This window comes from Malaclemys terrapin, chromosome 14 (assembly GCF_027887155.1).
Source record: "Malaclemys terrapin pileata isolate rMalTer1 chromosome 14, rMalTer1.hap1, whole genome shotgun sequence".
Lineage (NCBI taxonomy): Eukaryota > Metazoa > Chordata > Testudines > Emydidae > Malaclemys > Malaclemys terrapin.
The window spans coordinates 25,688,675-25,711,780 of record NC_071518.1 but is presented as its reverse complement, the minus strand read 5'-3'; the positions used below and the strand labels follow the sequence as shown (position 1 = coordinate 25,711,780).

The following is a 23,106-nucleotide window of genomic DNA, read 5'->3' as shown; positions in this document are numbered from 1 at the left end:
ATGCTGCCAACAGAGTTGCATAAGAACAGAAGTTGATTTTACAGCTTTACTATCAAAGACTTATTATTTAACCTGTGTTTGGAAGTGTAGTAGGCTCCCTCACAGAATACAAAGACATGGTCCCTGCCTCAGAGAGTTTACAATCTAAATTCAGTCAAAAATTAAACAAAGGAAAGGGATAAACATACAACCAAGTGAAGTATGTCATGTGTCTTGTTATTGCATAATTTTGGGGGGTGAAAGACTACATGTTTAGTTCCGCTCTTTTCTTTCTGCTCGTCTGCTTCTTCTAGCCATCTGTCCAAGATCCACACCCTGCCTCTTTTAAAACAATACTTTCCTCCTCTACCTTCCAATCATTTCTATCCATGTTTTCCATCCTAGATTTTCAAATGAGGAGGAGGATTACATCATGAGGGGATAAACCAAGGAAAAAAACAAGTCAATCTTAAAATATCTTCAATAGTTCTATGAATCTGGAGCATCTAAAGGTAGTTTGGTGGGAGTAAGCTTCAGCTGCTGGAGTCCAGCAGAACTAATCAAGAGAAGACTTCCCTGGCAGCCAGTCAAGACTGTAGAGGCCGGGGTTGGAAGGGATGCCATAGAGCAATGGGAGTTACTGCTGACTTCAGTATGCCCATGGCTCAATATGCCTGCTCAAACATATCCTTTTCTTTTAGCAGAGCTCATAGAAGGCTCAAAAAGACATGCTGTAGCACACAGATATAAAACATGTTTAAACGTCCAAGGTATCTGTTTGCTAGACAATGTCAAAATCTAGAATCATCACTGACAAGAAAGCAAAACCAATTCTCCCATTTTTGGGATAAGCAAAACACTTTAGACCCCGGTGCTCCTAGTGCAACCTAAAAACATGTTAGACTCTGGTGTTCCTAGTGCAACCTACAGAAAGTCGTTGAAGCTGAGGGAGAAGTTAAGTTAAGTCTGGTATATTCTATTTAGTCTTTCCCATTTTTTTTTCCTTTCAACAAACCTACTCAACATACTTTTTCTCCTTCTGTAAATGGAATCTGCTAAGACACTACTACTCACTTCATTCAAATTCTTCTACCAATCACTTCGCCCATGGTGCCCACAAAAGTAAAAACAACAATTAAAAAATAACAACCCATTTTATACTTTCAATGCCACCTGTGAAAAATCAGGCCTTCAGAGGATTTGGCACAATTGTCACCAAGACCTAATCTGAAGACAACAGGACTATGCAGTTGCAATTTGGCTTAGAATTCTTTTATTACTCGAATGATGCAGGAGATGGAAAGAACCCTGCTTGACGCTGAGGAAATTAGATATGGAAATCTGTGTAAAACAATGAATATGGAACCCCACGATGCCATTTTTCATTGCTTTTCAGGTAAGAACCAAACTTTAATTCCACCAGCTCTGGGCATCCGTTATCACATTCCATTCCAAAGACAGCAACTTCCAGCAACCTAGTGCCTCCAAACACTAATCTACCAACATATTTTTTTGCAATGTCCAAGTTTTCCTTAGCTATGTCTGATCCCAGGGCTAGATTCACCAGAGGACTTTGTCTCGTCACTTCCAGAATCAAGCCCCACTGGGATTCATAAAACCCACACTTAGCTGCCACCAAACCCTGTAGGCACCTAAATTTTTGCAGTAAAAGTTCTCTCTCTCTGTTTCTGCCTGTGCACATGTGCACTGCAGCCCCCCTCCAGATATCCAAACACCTAAGTCACAAAGCAATGCATGAATCAGGGTAAGATGGTGTTCCTCTGCCTCAATTGCCTGTGGGACCCAATCCAGTAACTGGATTGTTACTGGATTGGATCCCACAGCAGAGCTAACACGCAACAGCAGGAGGACCTCCCTCATAACTTTTAGACCAGCAGTTAAGGTACTCACCTGGATCATGGAAGACACCTAGCTCAAGTCCCCCTCTACCTGAGGGGAGCATGGATCTGAACAGAGATCTGCCACCTCTCAAGTGAGTGCCCTAACCACTGGGCTGTAGGATTTTGTGATGTGGGGTTCCCTCAGTCTCTCCTATTGAAGCCTCTCCATTGTGGATAAATAGTTTAAGAGTCAGTGGAACAGGAAAACTGGACCCTGGGTCTCCCACCTGCCAGTGAGTGTTCTAACCAGCAGGCTGCAAAGTCATTCTCATGCTTTTTATTTCTCCCTCTCTCTCTGGCCCAATTATTCTTTCATTATTTAGTCACAGCAGAACACTTTCAACAGGAGAGACTAAGGCATCCCCACATCAGAATATTCCATAGTGGACTGGCTAGGCCACTCAACTGAGAGATGAAAGACCACTGTTCAAATCTCTTCTCCTCCACAGATGGACAGGGGACTTGGACAGAGCTCTCCCACATCAAGAGAGGGTTTGTAACTAAGAATCTCAAGCAGAGGCAGGTGCCTCCCTGCAGCCTGGATTTAGGCACTGACCTCTCTGAGAGGGACAGGGAGATGCCCTCTCCTTGGTATCTCCCATCAGCTAGCTCAGCCAGGGAGCCACCTAGCATGCTGACTCCTGTTAATCCTATTTATTCTGAGGCCTTGGCTACACTGGCGGTGTACAGCGCTGCAACTTGCTGCGCTCAGGGGTGTGAAAAAACACCCCCCTGAGCGCAGTGAGTACAGCGCTGTACAGCACCAGTGTAATCAGAGCCTGCAGCGCTGCAAGCTATTCCCCTCAGAGAGGTGGAGTACTTACAGCGCAGCGCTGTGAAGTCCCGAGTGTAGCCAAGGCCTAAGTATGCAGTGTTGTTGTAGTTGTATTGGGTGCCTTAACATAGGAGAACCATCTCCCTGCATTCATTGTATAGGAAGCCTGAGCATTTAAACTCAGGCTTTGTGAGTCCCAGTGATTTTCTAAGCACCTTTTAGTTAGGCATAGTGAGGTATCGCCACACCTAAGTTCCTTTGTGAATCTGGCCCCAAGTAATGGATAAGGGCTGGGCCTACTTAATGTTCAAGAAAGTCTGTGATTTTGTCATGAGATAGCACAGGCATTGCTATTTCCTGGTAAATGATTTAGTCCCAAATCTTGTAACAAACTCTGCATAGAACAGGATGTTCCCACATGGAGCTCAATATAGGATCAGGATCTTAGCATATGGGATCTTTGAACTATGTCAAAGAACATTTCAAATCACTTGTTTTGTAACAAGAGGGTTTAAAGACAAGGCAGTACTCAAAAACAAAATACAAACTTACAAAATATAAACAAAAACAGTTCTAGAACAGGGGCTCTCAAACTTCATTGCACCGCGACCCTCCTCTGACAACAAAAATTACTACACGACCCCAGGAGAGGGAACCAAAGCCTGAGCCCGCCCAAGCCTCTCCATCCTGGGGGGGGGGGGGGGGGGGGGAGGGAGGAAGAGCCAAAGCCCCATCTCCCCAGGCCGGGGGGCTAAAGCCGAAGGCCTTCAGCCTCAGGGAGGGGGCCTGTAACCTAAGCCAGCCCTGGCGCCCACTTTGGAGTCCCAACCCACGGTTTGAGAACCACTGTTCTAGAAGATTAAAGCAACTAACCTGTACTGCATATTTGTAGAACTGTTCTGACAGCTCTCCCAATTCTTCCTCGGATTTAGTCTGGTTGGTAAATTGTTCAAGTCGGTCCAACTGTTCAACCTCAGCAATGGGATATGGTTTTTCTTTCAGCAATTGCAAGATTTGAAATCTGCAGAGGCCAGTAATTAGCAAGGTGTAATGTGGTTTAGGCCAGTTACTGCCAACTACCTGAACTGCCAGTGCAGCAGTGCCAATCCTGAAAATATTCCAAAAATTCATGTTATTTGCAAGCACTCAGCTGAGCATTTTACCCCAACAATCAAACTACCGTATATACTCGTTCATAAGCCGAATTTTTTAGTAAAAAAGGGAAGCACCAGAGAAGGGAGTCGGCTTATGAACGGCTATAGAGAGGGAGAGGTGGGACACAGCCCCTCCCCCCAACAGAGGGAACAAGGAGAGGCAGCACAGTCAGCAGAGCCAGAAGGGAAGAGGCGGGGCCAGAATCTCTCCTCTTCTCGCCACGCTGCTCTCCCCCCAGCCCCCGAAGCAGCTGCAGCTCCGAGGCTGGCAGGCTGCAGCTGTGCTGCTTGGCCCCGCCCTGCAGAGCAGGCGGTGGCTGCAGCGCCCAGCCCTCCGGAGCCCGCTGCAGCCACGCCACCCGGCCCAGCCTGCCGGAACATGCTGCGGCCGCGCCGCCCCGTCTGGCCCCTCGGAGCAGGCTGCGGCCATGCTGCCCAGCCTGCTGGAGCAGCTCCACCCAGGCCAGAGACCTCCTCCCCAGATAAGGTGAGAAGGGATGGGATGGGATGGGATGAGAGTGGGGGTCCGGGCTAGAGGTGGGGTCATGTGGGAGGTGGTGACAGGGGTTACTCCCGTGACCCCTAGCTTCTCCCCCGCAGAAAATTTCCCCACCAGTTGCTGTCCCAGCCCGTCAGGGTAAGCAGCTGGCGCGCCAGGACACTTTGTTTATTTAGGTTTACCTCCGTGCCTGCAGACGCTCGAGGTAAACAAACCATCACGGTCCACCAGCGGCTTATCCTGATGGTCTAGGAGCCAAAGTTTGCTGACCCCTGAATTATAGGGTTGACTTATGAACAGGTCGTAAAAATTTTCCATTTTTACTTATCCATCTTGGTGAGGGGAAAGATGGTCGGCTTATAAATAAACTGGCTTATGATCAAGTATATACGGTAATTTACTTGCAACATTTATATTTCATCAAAAATTCATACTGCATTAAAAGAAATCAAACCAAAACCTCAAGGAAACAAAGCCAACCACATTAAACATAATTTAGGGCCTAAACCTGCATACACATATAACTTTATGAACATGAAGAGTCCAACTGAACTCAGTGGGAACTCATGTGCTTTAAATTTACTTGTGTGTGTAAGAATTTGCAAGACTGAGGCATTGTATTTTAATATTTAAGTTCTTTGAGAGGGAGTCTGGGCCTTATTACAATCACACACTGTTGTGAGTCAAGTGCTACTCCATTTAAGGTCAATGGAATTACACTAGTATAACTGACTTAAGTAAAAAGCAACAGAGTGTCCTGTGGCACCTTAAAGACTAACAGATGTATTGGAGCATAAGCTTTTGTGGGTGAATGCCCACTTCGTCGGATGCATTCACGAAGTGAGCATTCACCCACGAAAGCTTATACATCTCCAATACATCTGTTAGTCTTAAAGGTGCCACAGGACTCTCTGTTGCTTTTTACAGATCCAGACTAACACGGCTACCCCTCTGATACTTGACTTAAGTAACTTAACATTGTCTGTAATGGGTTATACCAGGGATCAGCAACCTTTGGCACCCTGGTGGGCCGGGCCAGTTTGTTTACCTGCTGCGTCCGTAGGTTCGGCCGACTGTGGCTCCCACTGGCTGCGGTTTGCCACTCCAGGCCAATGGGGGCGGTGGGAAGTGGCGCGGGCCAAGGGATGCTTACTCTGGCGGGCCGTGTGCCAAAGGTTGCCAATCCCTGGGCTATACCTTACATCTATGCACAAGTCGTCCCAATGGATACAACCTATTTTGCTTATTAGACAACTCATGTAACTAAAGTATTCAGGTGTGTGTTTACAGGATCAGTCCCAGTCACATTACTCATGAGAACAACAATAAGTCATGAATAATCACCATATTCTTTAAATGACCCAGGATTCATTTTTTGCAAGTTTCAATTGAAAAAAATAATGATTTTATGCTCTTCTACCTCTCCTCTAATATTTTGCCATTCTCTTTCCAACCAGTAGTAGTGCAAGGGGGATCAGGCGGAGGGCAAGGAGGCCTGGTTACAGGGTATGTGGGTGAGGGAGGCAGGGGATGAGGTTGGTGGTGGCTGGAAAGGAGTGAGCGTGGCAGGGAGAAGGCAGGGAACCGGGGACCTGGCCAGGCTGGGAGGTGCAGGGGGAGGTATGGCAGAGAGGGCAGGGAATGAGAGAGCCTGGTAGCAACCGGGCAGGGGAAGGGCAGGGGATGCCTGGCTGGGCAGGGAGTATACGGTGGGGAGGTGGCAGAGGAGGAAGGGGGTGTGGGGGGAGAACCCGGCTGAACAGGGCGGCCAGACAGGGGGTGTGTAGCGGAGGATACAAGGAATGGGAGAGCCCAGCAGCGGACGGGCAGAGGGGAGAATGGCGGGGGGGGGGGGTAGGCAGTGGATGCCCGGCCAGGCAGGGGATGTGCGGCGGGGACGGCAGGGAATAGGGGAGCCCAGCAGGGCAGGGGGAGCCCGGCTGGTCGGGTGGCGGGCAGGGAAGGGAGGGGATGGGGGAGCCCGGTGGGGGCCCGGCCGAGCAGGGAGGAGACGGGGGCCCGGCCAGTGGCTGTGCCGGGGCTCTCACCTGTGCAGCGAGGGCAGCTCCTCGCAGTCGGAGGCGGGGTCGCTGGTGTTGGGGATCACCCCGATGATGGTGCTTTTCAGCGAGGTGCCCTTCAGCAGCCGGCTCCGCACCAGCTGCATGTTCCGCGGCGAATCCACGCTGCTGCGCATGGTGGAGCCGGGCAGCAGGACTCCCTCGTGGGTGAGCAGCAGCGGCAGGCGGCTGGGGATCTGGATGGCGCTGCCGGAGGCCATGGCCGGGCGCTGCCAGGGGAGCTGGGCCCCAGCCGGGCCGGGCAAAGTCCGCAGCCCCCGCTCGCCACGCTACGGGCTGCGGGCAGGGACAATCATCAGCCGCTGGGCGCTTCGTGCTGCCACCTGCTGGACGCGGCGGCGGCTGCAGCCAATGCACAGACTGAGCCACCATCCGTCCCCTCCCACCCAACGCCCTGGGTCCCCCCATAGCCGAGGGGTCATAATCATCAATGCAGAGAAAGCGGGATACGCATAAGAAATACACATTCGGGGACTGACATTAGTATTAAAATAATGCATAAAGCGAATCATATTAAAATTAAATGTGCAGTAGTAAGTAAAATAATGCACACAATACGTTATGCCAATTATAAATTATATAATTAATACCACAAATGGCAATATCATCATTAATAGTGATTTTAATAGGTAATATGTAGGTTGGTGGTGTGTCAAAGTCCTGGGGAGATTTCAATATGAAAGGAGCCAAAGTGCTAAAAAAAACAAAGGTTCACACAATTTTAACCAAAAATTAAAAACTTTCCCTCTTTTCCCACCCATCCCCAAATCGCAATCTAGACATTTTTACTTTCTTCAGAATGGTCAGTTTTCCAAGAAAACATAAAGATTCATTGTACATGTTTTGATTAAGGAAAAAAAAAAACAATCCTTGTCTGAACAAATGTCTGAAAATCCTAATTTTGAAAGTGTCAGGGTTTTCACTAAGACTCTATAATGCTGACAGAACAGCCAACCTGTGTATGACGCACTAAAATTTAACAGGAAGCATTACAATTGAAACCACACAATTTACTTGCATATGGATAGCAAAGAAATGTTAATCAGGCTAACAATCTCCAATGCATTACTTTGTATTGATAAGAATCAAAGAATAGTTGCTACGTGTATTTTTACATGTTTACCTATATCTTTTGTTAGAGGTTTAACAATGTGGTCTAATTAGCTTGAAAACACTAAATCCTGTTCCTGTCTTTAGTGCTTCATTACTCAATTCTATTGACTCAGAGGTCAAAAAGATCTATTAACATTTAGATGGAGCTTGTGGAGTAATAATGTTATGTCCTCATTTCTCTTTGAAACTTGTAATTTCAGTGAACTACCTGTCAACTGTTTTGATAGTTTGAATGGCTATTGCTAACTGTATTGTCTGAGAAAGGACCCCTTAGGTCAGGGGTTCTCAAACTGGGGATTGGGACCCCCCAGGGGGTCGCGAGGTTTTTACCTGGGGGGTCGCAAGCTGTCAACCTCCACCCCAAATCTTGCTTTGCCTCCAGCATTTATAATGGTGTTAAATATATAAAAAAGTGTTTTTATTTTATAAAGGGAGGTCGCACTCAGAAACTTGCTATGTGAAAGGGGTCACCAGTAAAAAAGTTTGAGAGCCACTGCCTTAGGTAGAAATCAAACTGTCAGCTTGCTTTCATCAAAGCGCATATGGTGGAGTTACCTGTGAGTGCCCAGTTTGCTTCAACTATAAAATAATCTTCTGGCCTGATCCTTTTTATCTCAGATCTACTTAAACTTTGACAGGGAAAGACTAAGCCACAAGATGGAGGTCTCCAGGTTTACTTCGGATTTATCCTGGAATTCTATGGAAGAATTTGAACAAACTCTCCATCTGGACTGCCTATTGGAGTATAGCTTTTTAAACTGATTGCAGAAAGACTTTTACAAACCAGCAGCCTCATCATCTCTGCTATGAAACTGACCGAGGGCTTTGCACATATTTGTATGTATATTGATCTCATAACCATATATAACTTTCTTTTATTAATAAATCTTAGATGTAGTTAATAAGGATTGGCTGTAAGCATGTATTTGGGTGAGATCTGAAATATTAATTAAGATGGGCAATGTGTCTGTGCCTTTGGGACTAGCAGAACTTTAAGTATGGCAAATAAGGTTTTCAATAACCCCTCACTATATTAGACTTAGCTGTCTAGATAGGAGCTGAAGGCTGGATTGCCTAAAGGGAACAGTATTTGACTTCTGGTTAACCAGTGTGGTATTACAGAAGCTGTTTTGCTACTGGCTTGGTGAATCTAATTATAGAATAAACCACCAGTTTTGGGGATTATTTGCCCTATTTCTTGCAGTCTGCCCTGAGTTGGCATTCTCAGCTTGGCCTATCCAGTCAGCATGGCCACAGACCCTGATCCAGGAAATCAATTACACAGGCTGTCTATTGACTGTTAGAGGCAGTATAGCTTAGTGGACAGATAATGGGGTTGGGATTGTGGGCAGGGCCAGCCTTAGGTAAAATGTTGCCCTGGGAAAACTTGTAGTTTGGCACCTCCACTGGCACCCCATCCCCCTTGACCTCCACAACTCCCCCCATCACCTCCAGGCCCCGCTGCCTCCCCTCCAGTGCTTAATTTGTATTGAAATGGAAATGAAGCCCTGGAACAAACTAAGGACTGGCTGGGTGGCCAGTGCTGACCGGGCATCCCTCTCTGAGCGTTGGAGTGTGTGTGTGTTGGAGGAATCTGAGAGAGACAGAGTGTGGGGGAGTTAGGGTGACCAGACGTCCCGATTTTATCGGGACTGTCCCAATATTTGCTTGTTTGTCCCGCGTCCCAACCAATGTTAGGTCGGGACACTGGACAAACAAGCAAAGGCTCCGGAGCCCGGAAGGGCTTGCGTTCCTCCGCCACCCCGACTCCGCCCTCTCCCTCCCCCATTGGCTCCCTCCCAAATCCCCACCTCTTCCCCAAGCTCGCCATTCCTCCTCCTTCCACAAGCGCTGGAGGGAGGCCCTGGAGACGCAGGGGGAGCGTGGGGCCAGGGCGAGTGGGAGTCCGGCCTGGCCCCAAGCGCAGGCAGGACTCAGTCGGGCGGTATCTGCAGGGAGAGTAGGGGGGGCGGCCCGCGGGGCCAGGCGGCGGCTGTTCTCCCCCCCTGGGCAGCGGGACTCGAGAGCAACCGCTGCTGCAGCTCCCACTGCCGCGGAGGGAGGAAGCGGCCATGGCGCTCGGCGGCTGCGGCTCTGACGCCTGGGCCCGAACCCCCCGAGCCCAGGCCTGTTGCGGGGACCCAGCAGCACGCATGCTGTGCCCAGCCCCTGGCCAGTCGCATCTGGGCTGCTGCCCAACTGGTGCAATCCCGCGGCGGCCCCCCGCAGCAGTAGGAGCTGCAGCAGCGGTTGCTCTCGAGTCCCGCTGCCCAGGTGGGGAGAACAGCCGCCGCATGGCCTGGCGGGCCGCCCCCCTACTCTCCCTCCAGGTACCGCCCGACTGAGTCCTGCCTGCGTTTGGGGCCAGCCCAGACTCTCACTCGCCCCGGCCCCACGCTCCCCCTGCGTCTCCGGGGCCTCCCTCCAGCGCTTGTGGAGGGAGGAGGAATGGGGGGGTTGTTTTTTTGCTCTGCCGCCGTTGTTTTTTTTTTTTTTTGCCCCGCCCCGCGCCCCCCTCCGCATCCCAATATTTGACCTGGGTGATCTGGTCACCCTAGGGGGAGTGTATGTGTTGGGGTGGGTGTGTTCCTGAGTGAGTGTGTCAGCATGCTGTCTCTTTAAGAAGAGCATTTAGAAGCCTGAACAGCAGGGGCGGTAACTCCCACTCTGCACCCAGAGGCAACAGACAGATATGCTCCCCCTGACACCCACCCCAGATCAGCGGAGAGCAGGTATACAGGTGGGAGGAAGGGGATACCCTGACATCAGCGCCTTCCCGCTCCCCTGCCCTGCCCAGCAGACAGAAGGCAGGCTCCAGGTCCGAGATTGGCCGGGGCAGCTTCATAGTCTGGTGGAGTGAGGACAGTACCAGCAGTGGCTGTAGATGGCAATGGAGCAGGGCAGTGGGGGAGGAGAGGCACCCCCACTTCAGAGGAGTTACCTGGCTGGTCCATCTGCCCCCCTAGAGCTCGGTCCGTCCCTCCTCTCCAGACACTGCCCATGCGTGCCTGACTACCTCTAAGCCCTACTGGCTGTGGGCTCGGCAGGTCAGGTGGCTGGGAGGTACCAGCAGGGTTTCCTCTTGAGTACCAAACCCTGTGTGAGGCCAGCCAGCTAACCAATAAGGTCAGCCCTTATATATATATAGGTTCTAGTCCTGGCTCTATAACTGACCTGATGTGTGACTTATAAATCACTTCCCTTCTCTCTGTCTAACAAATTTATTAGAGCATAAGCTTTCGTGGACTACAGCCCACTTCTTCGGATGCATATAGAGTGAAACATATATTGAGTGCATGCTCTCTGTATGTGTGTATATATATCTCCTCAATATATGTTTCACTCTATATGCATCCGAAGAAGTGGGCTGTAGTCCACGAAAGCTTATGCTCTAATAAATTTGTTAGTCTCTAAGGTGCCACAAGTACTCCTGTTCTTTTTGCGGATATAGACTAACACGGCTACTACTCTGAAACTTCTCTCTGTCTGTTTCCCTTCTCACACTTTGGCTGTCCCTTAGATACAGAGGGTTGCAGGTGCTCTGTTTTAGGCCCTGACCCTGCAAGCTGCTCTCTGCGTGGACGGACTCTGTGCCCACTAACACACTGAAGTCATTCTCTCTCTGGACGGGCTTTAGAGAGGGTTGCCTACCCTTTTAGTACTCACATTCAGGGCCGGCTCCAGGCACCAGCCAACCAAGCACGTGCTTGGGGTGGCACCTTGTAAGGGGCGGCCAATCTTCGGGTGGTGGGGGGCAGCGCGGTGCGGCGCTCGGCAGGGGGGGAGGGTGTTCCGGTGGCGCGGCGCTTGGCCTGGGGTGTTCGGTGGCGCTCCACGGGGAGGGGTTCGGCAGCGCATCACTCCGCGGGGGGTGTTCGGTGGCGCTCCGCCCGGGTGGCGGTTTTGGCAGTGCAGCACTCCGCAGGGGGCGGGGGGTGTTCGGCAGCGTGGCACTCTGTGTGCGTGGGTGTTTCGGCGGGGCGGCGCTGCGGGGGGGGGGTGTTACGGCGAGGCGGCGCTTTTTTTTGCTGCTTGGGGCGGCAAAAAAGTTAGAGCCGGCCCTGCTCACATTGCGCTAGTAGTAAAAGCAGAATAAAAAAAATGCACTATGGTTAACAAAAGGAAATTATGGGTAGGTATTTAAATGGTGCAGCAGACATGTGGAGAGACCCAGTAAAGTGCTGCTTTTTCTATTTGTTAATTGTTAAGTCACATCACTCAGTGGTTTGAGCATTGGCCCGCTAAATCCAGGGTTGTGAGTTCAATCCTTGAGTGGGCCACTTAGGGATCTGGGGCAAAATCAGTACTTGGTCCTGCTAGTGAAGGCAGGGGCTGGACTCGATTACCTTTCGGGGTCCCTTCCAGTTCTATGAGATAGGTATATCTCCATATATTAATACCATACCTCACATCTGTCAAACTTCCAAGTAGTTTCTACTCTTGAAGCTTTCTGAGTGTTGCTACGGCTGTCTCGGCCACCAGATGTCAGGCCAGCACCTACAATTAATTTATATTGTTTTTGTTAAAGGGAGACAAAATGTACTACAAATATACGGTCTAACATGGGGATGGAAGTTTATACAAACAAGATATTGTCTTCTGTTAAGTGTGATGGTTCATAAGTGACACCTGGCTCTTCTCTGTTTCATGGTCACTTGCTCACTCTTATTATGGACTAAATCCTCCCCTATGCTGTTCAAGTGTGCAAAGGGCACAAGGAGCCTCTTTTCTTATGCAAGTATCAGGGCAGGAATTCTCTGAAGTGCTTGAGACAAGCCTGGAATGTACTGATGACCCATGCACCACCTCTTGTGCAAAGTGAGGGCCCATGGGTTAATCAAATTATCCAGCTTCCCAGCAGGCGAGTCTAGAGAGCACTAGTTGGAGGAACACTGCAACTGCTAAAAGAACCCAGAAAAGTGAAGTACTACACAAGTATGTCCCTTCAGCCATCCCCATGGAATCCTGACCTGGCCAATAGGAGGTCTTTTCCAGAGGATAAATGAATCTGTGTTCCCCTTTCTTGTGCCAACTAGGTCATGATTTAGCTATACACAATAAAAAAAATCCTTTCAGGTTTTTCACAGAGCCCACTACATGCTGAGACTGGACTCTGGGTCTTAGCAAGTGCTAGGATCAGGGCCCCATTGTACAACATTTTGATTTAAGGAACTCCAGATCTTTCAGGAAATAACTGCACTCACTCTCCTCCCTCAATCATCGCCACTCTTGTTCCACGTTTCCAGTTACTATTTTCTTTCACTAGAAACAAATCCCTAAAAACAAACGTGAAGAAAAGAGAAAGTGGAATAAGGCCCATGCTGCTTGTTTTTCATCAGCATTGGATTGGCCTTTCAAGGCCTACTGATGGAATGTTGGTATTCGACAAGCTTTGGCCCCAATCCCGCAAAGTTCCATTAAAGTAAGGGGTCCAAGCTCCCAGATCAGATTGTTGGATTGGGCCCTTGAAACACGTCGTTCAGCATGTTCTTTGCTGATGTAAAAATATGCAATGTCATAATGCCTGTGACCTGGCCTCTTGTTAATTACTGACTTTGATGGTGTACTTTGAACTACTGCTTTTCTGTACAGAGGTAAAATCTCAGTGGTAACAGAAATCTTTATACTAACTGTTTTACAAATTTGCTACAATAACCATAGTGCAAACTAACTTGTTTAGCCACATTGCTAAGAAGATGTTAATAAACTATCTTGCATTCAACTTGAAAATGACAAACTAATAGGATATATTTAAATACGTACAAGAGATTCCTATGGCCTAGTAAGATGTTCTTGCTCACAAGGTTACATCTCTTCTCCAGCCCCCACCTCAAACACTTCAGCTGGGCTGTGGGCAGGGCTGGATTTAGGGGCAGGTGACCCAGGTGACCACCTGGGGTACCGGGCTTATGGGGACGCTGGGCTCGGGGTGCTGTAGAAAAAATAAGGTATTCAAAAGTTTAATAAATGGAAGGGGTGTTGCACAAAAGACGCTCCTTGCCTGGGGCACCATTTGGTCTAGGGCTGGCCCTGGCTGTGGGGTTTTGTCTGGGACAAGGAGGGAAGGTTTTCAAATCTGCTAGTTAGCCCACTAAGCATCTTCTTCAGGAAAGAAGCACTGGTAGATGCTGTTTGCCTATTTAAATGTACTGTTCAATGTGGTATTTAAAAAACATGAATGCCAAAGTGCAAATAAACATGAGAAACGTTGAACTTTCTGGTATTAGACAAAATAAGCATGTAAACATATGCTTAACATTTAGAGGGGAAGGATTGGGTTCATATAAATGTTTAAGCTTCCCTAATTATGTTTGTTTGAAACATGAACACAAACTAAACCTAACGGTTAAACATTTGCTAGTGCATATTCATTTAAAGGGTTTCTGAGCCATCAGATAAAAATTTTGCACCATTACTGCAGCAAAGGAAGCACATCTATCTATAGTTATGCCTATCCCTCCCCTCCATCCATTTTTTTCTCTTCCTGACAGATGGTTAGTTCCTAAGATCAGCTAGGCAGAGCTCCTCACTCAATTTTTGGGCTCTATCAATTCTTTCAAGGAGAAATAAATTCCAAATATTGATATAAAAGACTCTGCTTTGCTGATCTGTCTTGAACAGCTCTTCAGGGCTGGGGCTGTCTCTTACTACATGTTTGTACAGGGGTTAGCACTGTGATGGGGATCCCTGGGGTGCAGCTTGGGACTGTTGGGACCATTGTGCCCCCTGAACTCTCTCCAGCCTGGGCTGTCTCTCACAATGCCTTGCTAGTGACCAACAGCAAACCCCTCCAGGTACTGTTATCACTCAACACAACTGCATGGGGAAACCCCACACCCAGCCAGATTGCATGAATGCTCCCAGAGCCACTAATGAATCACACAGGGAAAGGCACCTGAGCCAAATCCCCCCAGCTCCCAGCACTGTACCTCCGGAATATACCACCTTGCCCTACTCAAGACAAGCAGTGCAAATTTATTAATTGGTTCACCACTCATCAATGGAAAGTGGATATACACCAGCCTTTGTAACCTGAGCAGATTACCAAACACTTCAGGCAAACTCACTGGTAAAGATAAACAGTTAAACAAATTTATTGACTACAAAAGATAGATTTTAAGTGATAGGCAAAAAGTCAGAATTAGTTACCAAAAGAAAAGAAAATATAACCACGCAGTCTAAACTCTCAACCCTATTAGACTGGGCAACATCTAGATTAAGCAGTTTTTCTCACCTAACTGGATGAGTCCTTAATATACAGGTTTGTCCCTTAAACCTGGGCCAGCCTCCTCTGTTGGAGTCTTTAATTTTCTTCTGAGTGTCTTGGTTGCTTGCAGCATAGGTGGGGGCAGGAGAAAGGACAATCGTAAGGCCCCAGTGTTCTGTTTTATACCCTCAGTCCCATGTGCTTGGAGAACACAACTCCAGGCATGTCTGGGGGGGGCATTGTTGAGTCTCCAGGCAAGGTTCAGCAAATTCCCTTGGTATGGCCTCATGCAGGTGAGTCATTGAATTGTAGCTCCCTTACTGGACAATAGCTCTTGATGGGTTGTTTGACACTCCTCGCGGGGGTTGGTTACTTTCCTTGCTGTTGCCTTTGGGGAGCTATTATCTGGCTGATTCCCCAATTTACAGCATGTGACAACCATACAACACAATTCTCATAACTTCATATGCATTAATGATATACATATATGGATAGAGAAATGACTTTCGGCAGATCATAACTTTTCCCCTGATACCTTATAAGGCATGCTTTATATGTAATATCACAATTATATACAGATGAGGAATATGGGGGTTACAAGACCCTCACCCAAGGTATAGTATGTCACAAGCACAATGGGGCCTGAGTCATGATTGGGATCTGTCATAGGGTGGCTGTCCCTTTACCAGGGAGTTCAACTCAGCCTTGCCTGTGATGTAGCAGTTATCCTCCAGCTGATCTTGATCTGGTAACTTAATTATAACTAGCTCTTAGCTGTGAAAGGGTCAAAGAGAACTACATAGGGAAAAGAGGAGAAAGTAGCCTGAAAAGGGACTACAAGGAGCATCATGGGTGGCCGGTGACCTGGCTGTTGGGGGTAGCTAGCCCCCAGCCCCTCCCCTTGTGCCCAAGGCCCTGCCGAACTCCATCTGCCCCCTCCCTCCACTGCAGGACCCTAGAGAACCCCCACCACAGCCCCCAGCAACAGGTGGCCAGGAGGTGAGGCCCCAGCCCCAGTGCTCTGGGCGGCACAGCCAGCCTGGTGCTCCAGATGACAGGGTGGTGCTGCCAGCCCCGGCGCGCTGGCAGCAGGGCTCCCGGCATGCTGGGCAGCCCGGCAAGCCCCGGTGCTCCGGGCAGTGTGGCCCCAGCACCAACCGCCCTGCCCAAGGCAGAGCGCTGGGAACTGCAAGAGGGGGCCTGGCCTGTGGGCAGAGCGTGGGTGGGGCTATGCTGGGCTGTTTAGGAAGGCTCAGCCTACCCCTGCTTACGATACCCGCCGCCCATGAGGAGCATGTTGAGCTTCTGTGAGAAGTTCTGAAGGAGGGCCTATAAGCAGTGGAGACATCCCTACAAGAAGCTGCTGGAGGTCCTGGAGAGGGAAGATAGAGGAAACCTGCTGGAAAAGAGGGCCTCCAAGGAAAGCCCTGAAATGCAGTCCTTGGCTTAAGGAAAATAGAACTCTGCCAGGCCTGGAACTAGGGGTTAAGAGTAGGCAACTTTAATGTAGCCCAAGAGGGGCAGAAGACCCATTTGTTTGGATGTTTATATGTAATTTGCTAGGCTTTTGTTACCCTGGTAGAGGGGCTGAACTAGAAGGCAACATGACCAGAAGGCTAGGCCACTGAAGGTATAGATATACCATGAAGGGCTAAAGAAGATGTCAATAGGGGGTGGTAGCAATAAAACCCCTTGCAATGTCATGCTGTAGCAGTTCGTGGAACCACATGCAGGACCATAATACAAACAATAAATAATAAGAGATGTCTGCTTAAGTGCACTCAAATAATCTTTGAGTTTCTGCCTCCCTAAAGTTCTTTAGTGGCTGGCAGTACATCACTCAGTAACTGAAGAACCAGCCCCTCACAATAAGATGTCAAAGGGATTTCTCAATTAGCTCCATAGAACTTAGGGCCCAAAGGAACCATTATAATGATCTGACTGCTGGTATAACACAGGCTATAACAGCAATATCTGCATCAAGCCTGTAACTTCTGTTTGAGCTATAGCATATATTTTAAAGATATCCAGTCTTGATTTAAAGACTCCAAGTGATGGAGATGCTACCATATCCCTAGATAAGGATATCTGTTAAAATGTGCATGTTATTTCTAGTCTGAATTTGACTAGCTTCAGCTTGCAGCAATTAGATCTCATTAGCTCTTTCTAGTAGATTAAAGAACTATCTACTATCTGAAATCTCTTCCCCATGGAAGTACTAGTGGAGTGTGACCAAGTCACCACTTAACTCTCTCTTGGATAAACAAAATAGCTTGAGCTTTTTAAGTCTCTCGTTGATTTGGGGTCTGGAAAATAGACCTTACATTCTTATACCCCTTTGCTGAATCCCTTCCAACTGTTTGACATCTTCTTTGAAATATAGACATCAGATCTGGACCTAGTACTCCAGTAATATTCTCAATTATGTCATATACAGAGGTAATATCACCTCCTTACTCTTACTTGATATTCCCTCGTATCTCCAGGGACTGTGTTCACTCTTAGTTACAGCATTGCACAGGCAGCCCATGTTCAGCTGGTTATCTACCGTTATCATAGGCTCCATGGAGTCATCTGACTCTATTCCCTAAAGCTGGATTGCCAGGACAATTGGGCCTGGCAATCAGAGCCTTTGCTTTTCAGGTAACATGCACTCTAGGGAAACTTAGCAAAATATACATCTGCACCAGTGGGAGTTCTAATGTTGACAATGTTATGACATCTTCTGATGTTGTTACTATCAAGCAGGACTAAGGCTGAGCCAATATGTCATGGTACAGTGTATTGGTACCCCTCTCACACTGCCATGATGTGCTCCAAAAATTCAGCTCCTAATTTTTCTTAAAAAGTTTCTAAGTGTTACAGTAGCTAAGAAACATTGAGATCACATTTTTTAGGTTAACTGATGCAATGGGTCTGAAATAATAGCTCTGAGAGGTGTGAACTGCCCCTTTATCTCAGTGAGGTATTAACTCAGATTCCCAGTGATGATACTGTCAACACTGTTAGCTACTTGCTCATGAAAGCATGTAAGCAAGAAGAGGAAAGTTCACATCCTTACAATAGCCTGAAAGTGATAGTGCAAAAATTAAGTATGTGTGGGTGGTGTCTGGGAGAAACTTTTCCCCCAAGTTAAAGGAGCCAAGCAGAGACCTGAGTCCCACCAAGGAAGAGCCAAGCCCAAGGAGCATATCTGGGGATCTAAGTACCACAAAAGTGAAGCCACGCTTGAGGAGCTCAGCACAGTCTATTGACACATTCAAAGCATGCTGAAGGGGACCAAGTTTGAGGTGCCCAGAGAATAGAACAATCCATATTTTGAATCTCTGCACAATCTACCATGAGTAGTACCTCATTTTGGTTGACTCAAATGGGTGAGGCTTATTCTGTGGGCAGAGCTTGGAAGAATATCACCACCTTTCCCCTCCAATTTGCCCCCATGTCACTTAAACCTCTGGAGGAGCGGGCAACTCTACCAATGCAGTGGCTCCCGGAAGAAGCTTGCACTGGCTGGCCCCATGTAAACTAAAATTGCTCTGGCCTGATTTAGGAACCAGTTCAGCAAGGTACTAAAACCACATACTTAATCTTAAGCATGTGAGTAGTCATACTTCATGTGCTTAAGTGCGCTGCTGGATAAGGCACAAAATGCTGTTGAGCTGGTTAGCAAGGCCATACCTTTTCTCAGTCAAGTTCCCCCTCCCCTTGACACCCACTTCCACTGTGAAGCCTACAAGAAACTAGCCAGCTTAGAGATCTATTTATTTTATTCCTTTTAAAAATTAACTTATTTACTACACTACACTGTCCACTTTACTTCAAAGTGCATGCTCAGCACCTCTGAAAACCAGGGCTTGAGTATCTCATGTTGGCCACTCAAAATTAAGATATAATAAATACTTCTGAAAATTTGGACCTAAGACTTGCTCAAGTCACACAGAGGGTCAGAGCCATGAAACGAACCCAGAAATCTTAATTCTTAGTTCTCTGCTCTGATTCCTACCTCCAACTATTTTCCTTACATAGTACCCCTAATACTACAGATAGCATTCTTGATCATACCAGATTCATAAATCAGCCTAGACTTGAATGTAAATACTTGCATGGGTAAGGTGAATAGGATGTACATTTTCTGTGGCTCTGTAGAAATCTTCACAAGCTTTAAATTGACTTTTATAAGAGACACATTTAATTATATAAGTGCTTTATCTAGAATTGCACAGGACTCTCTAATCTAACCTTTAGACTAATTACACTGAGAAACTGCTGCAATACTACCATACATAAAAACATTTGCCACAAGAACTTTGTCCTTTGCACAGAAGCTCCTTCAACAGGACAAGCCAAACACTTCTAACTCACATGGTAGAGTAAGTTTCACTTTTTTTATGTGTGCAGGATAAATATAAACTTTGAATGAAAGTGAGATTATTCTGCAATAATCTGCATATTATATATGATAATATAATGGTATCAAACTATTTTTCCAGGTTCATGTTCCATTGAGTTTTAATATGCAGACATAGATCTAAAAGAAAAATGACTTACCTTTTATATTAACTGTATGACTGTTAACTTTGTTAGTTATGAAAATACTCTGTTTCATGAAAAATCTATATTATAAGTAACAATGTCAATGAAAACAGATCCTACACTGTGCAATGCTTCTACTTTATTTCTTTTGAAGTGCAACCTCTAACTGTTCTGTATCCATTGCTACTCTGAGTAATTAATTCCTCTCACTAATAGGGAGGATGTCAAGACAAATTTTTTATATGCAGTAATGTATACTATCAGATAATGACACTTTATTACTGGACTGTGGTAGATTTAACTGAGCATGTCTTTTGAAATGATAATTACAGCTGATAGGTTTATTTTCCTTTTTTTTTTAAATAGGGGAACATTTTACTTTAGGATGCAAGACTTTATATTATTGAACTATCTTTTGAGAAAAGTACACACAATGAAACAGTTTCATGCTGGATGAAGTTAGCTGTTCCCTGGGGCTCACTGTAGACAGTCATGATACTGTTTTTTATTAAAGTTCCTGCAATATAAGCTCCCTATCCAGCCCCAGAACCTTTCTGCAGCTGCTGTCTTTATTCTACAGGTGCATTTCTTCTTTAGTGGGTGCAGAGCCATTCCACAACAGCCACCAAAGCTCCAGCCTGTACAGGGTAGTCTCAGCAACCTATTATATCACAGCTTTATAAACTCCACCGTATTATAATATGCATATAAAGACACTTTATTCCAAAGCAAAACTGTCTCCCTTCCCCTACGAACGAGATTTCCCAGCCCCCACCCTACACAATCATACATCCTGATCTTCTTAATACCTATCTCATGTAACTCTCAATTCCCCTCTCCTGCAGTAGATGCTAAGGTGCTTTACCCCTCTTCCATTTACCACAATCAGGCTCCTCTTGATGGACGTGATCCTCATCTTGCTTTCATTAGGTGTCCCCTTACTAACACACCCACAAACTCCCAGTTCTTTGCTATACTCTGTGTAGCCATTTTCCCCAATATGTCACTGAACTTTTTTTTTTTTTAAACTGTGTTACTACTCTGAATCCTACTGACCTTTGCATACATTTCTGAAGCCTGGACCACACTATGAAGTTAGGCCGATGCAAGGCAGCTTATGTCAGCCTAGTTGTGCATGCGTCTTCACTTAAATTTAGCTCCTGCCAACATAAGTGTCCCATTATGCCAATTTTAGTAACACCACCTCTCTAAACAGCACAGAGCCAAGGTTGATGTACCTATGTCGATGCAGTGTGAGTGTAGATGCTGCATTACTTATGTCGATCATTGCTGTCCTCCAGCACCTGTCCCACAATACCCCACACTGACTGCTCTGGTTACCATTGTGAACTCTACTGCCCAGGGGTCGCGGACAGCAGAAGCCGCCCTCCCCACTTTAAACCCTGTGAATTTTTGAAATTCCTTTTCCCAATTGCCTGGCTTGGCAAGCACACCTAGCAACTCTCCATTTTCAATGCAACTGCCCAACTGACCATGCCAGCTACCTGCTCCAGACGTTCTTCGCTTTGGAGTAGACAGGAGATATTGGATCTCTAGGGCCTGTGGGGAGAACAGGCTGTGCAAGCACAGCACCAAACCAGCTTCAGAAACATGGACCTCTACAAGAACCATTGCCCAGAAGATACAAGAGAAGTGGTATGACAGAAACCGCCAGTAATGCTGTGTCAAAGCCAAGGAGCTGTGGCAGGTATATCAGAAGGCCAGGGAGGCTAACAATCAATCTGGTGATGAGCTGCATGCCATACTCGGTGGAGATCCCATCACCACCACCAGCAGCACCAGTGGATACCTCCGAGGAGCATAAGTCACAGGCCCCTGCCGTCAACAGTGAGGAGGAGTATGAGGGACAGGCGATCAGGGGATCCAGGTGCACAGCAAGCTAGGATCTGTTTTTGACTCCACCGCAGTCCAGCCAGTCCCACCAGTTGAGCACGGGCAAGCACAATCCAAGGGAAAGAACCTCGGATAAGTTTGTAGTTTAATTTTAAATAACAAGGATGGCCCCCCTCCTCAAAGTAGCACGTTTTTTGATGTATTGATTTACTCATGCTACAAGAGGTAGTGGTACAACCAAGAGAGGTAGAGTTCTTTCCTTTTCATTCCCCTCCAGAGTTAGGCCTGGTCTTCACTAAGCCCCCACTTCGGACTAAGGTATGCAAATTCAGCTACGTTAATAACGTAGCTGAATTCGAAGTACCTTAGTCCGAACTTACCGTGGGTCCAGACGCGGCAGGGAGGCTCCCCCGTCGATGCCGCGTACTCCTCTCGCTGAGCTGGAGTACCGGCGTCGACGGCGAGCACTTCCGGGATTGATCCAGGATCGATTTATCGCGTCTTAACCAGATGCGATAAATCGATCCCAGAACATCGATTGCCTGCCGCCGGACCCTCCGGTAAGTGAAGACGTACCCTTAGGCTTCACATACCATGGCCAGACAGAGTACACTACAACAACACATGCTACTCTGGCTCACTATGAAAATGGTCTTTCAAAGCTTTCCTGAGCTGCACAGCTCTGTGTTGAGCTCTTCTAATAGCCCTTATATCTGGCGGTTCAAATTCAGCAGAGAGCTGCTCCACCTCAGCAGAAGCTTTCCCCGTTTTGCTGCACAGATATTATGCAGGACACAACAGGCAGCTATAACCATTTGGATATTTTTCTCACTGAGATCCAATGCCAGTGACCCTTCAAACAACCAAAGACACATTCAACTGTCATTCTGCACCTGCTGAGCCTGTAGATGAATCTTTTCTTAGTGCTGTCGAAGTAGCCAGTGTACAGCTTCACGAGCAAGGGGTAGGCTGGATCGCCCAGGATCACTATTGGCATTTCAACTTTGCCAACTGTAATCTGCTGATTGGGAAAGAAAGTCCCTGCTTGCAGCTTTCTGAACAGTAACTCCTCACTTAAAGTTGTCCCGGTTAACATTGTTTCATTATTAGGTCACTGATCTATTAGAGAACATACTCATTTAAAGTCGTGCAATGTTCCGCTCTGCCCACCCGTTCAGTGCTCCTGCCGGGGAGCAGGGTCAGGGCACGGAGGTGCTTGACCTGCTCCGCCCACCCAGCTTTCCACGCAGCGAGCGGGCAAGCCCCCAACCCTGCGCCCCAGCTGGAACACTGGGTGGAGCAGGGCAAGTCCCACGCCCTGACCCCGCTACGCCCCTGCATCAACCAAGCTTCACAATCATCATTGGGGGAGTATAGTATTAAATTGTTTGTTTAAAATTATTTAAAACTTATACTGTATATGTATATAATGTCTTTTGTCTGGTGAAAAAAAATTCCCTGGAACCTAACCCCCACTATTTACATTAATTCTTATGGGGAAATTGGATTCGCTTAACATCATTTCGCTTAAAGTAGCATTTTTCAGGAACATAACTACAATGTTAAGCGAGGAGTTACTGTATTCTAAAAGTGCATGCATCATGCACCTTTCCTGAGCAGCCCACACTGAGGTGAGTGAAGCATCCCTGGAGATCCACCAACACTCGCATAACCATAGAAATGTAGCGCTTTCTGTTGATTGACTCTGTGGCTAAGTGGTCTGCTGCCAAAATAGGAATATGCGTGCCATCTATCTCTCCACCACAGTTTGGGAACCCCATTGCTGCAAATTCATCCACTATGTTCTGCACATTGCTGAGAGGTCACAGTCCGACGTAGCAGGAAACAATTAATAGTCCTGCACGCTTGCATGACAGTGGCCCCAATGGTGGATTTCCTGACTCCAAAATGATTCCTGACTGATCGGTAGCAATCTGGTGTTGCAATTTTTCATAGTGCAATAGCCACTCGCTTCTCCGCTGTCGGTATGGCTTTCATTTTGGTGTCTCT

At 47.2% G+C, this 23,106-nt stretch overlaps 2 protein-coding genes across 8 annotated transcripts in view; one reads left to right on the top strand and one right to left on the bottom strand.

The window, feature by feature from the left end:
• LONP2 (lon peptidase 2, peroxisomal) overlaps window positions 1-6,671 on the bottom strand; it is a 94,452-nt gene extending 87,781 nt beyond the window's left edge. Inside the window, exons 1-2 of the mRNA XM_054048931.1 lie at window positions 6,357-6,671; window positions 3,529-3,763 (exon numbers count right to left, since the gene is read on the bottom strand). Coding sequence (XP_053904906.1) covers window positions 3,529-3,763; window positions 6,357-6,589 — 468 coding nt within the window. The 5' untranslated portion in view covers window positions 6,590-6,671. The remainder of the gene's footprint in view (window positions 1-3,528; window positions 3,764-6,356) is intronic.
• A 12,337-nt stretch (window positions 6,672-19,008) lies between these two features.
• Window positions 19,009-23,106, top strand: part of LOC128848991 (ATP-binding cassette sub-family C member 12-like) — a 108,500-nt gene continuing 104,402 nt past the window's right edge. For 6 of the 7 annotated variants that reach the window (XR_008447141.1, XR_008447142.1, XM_054049307.1 and 3 more), the window contains exon 1: window positions 19,009-19,079. The gene's annotated coding sequence lies outside the window, so the exon portion shown is untranslated. The remainder of the gene's footprint in view (window positions 19,080-23,106) is intronic. The other variant, XM_054049303.1, reaches the window with a different exon arrangement.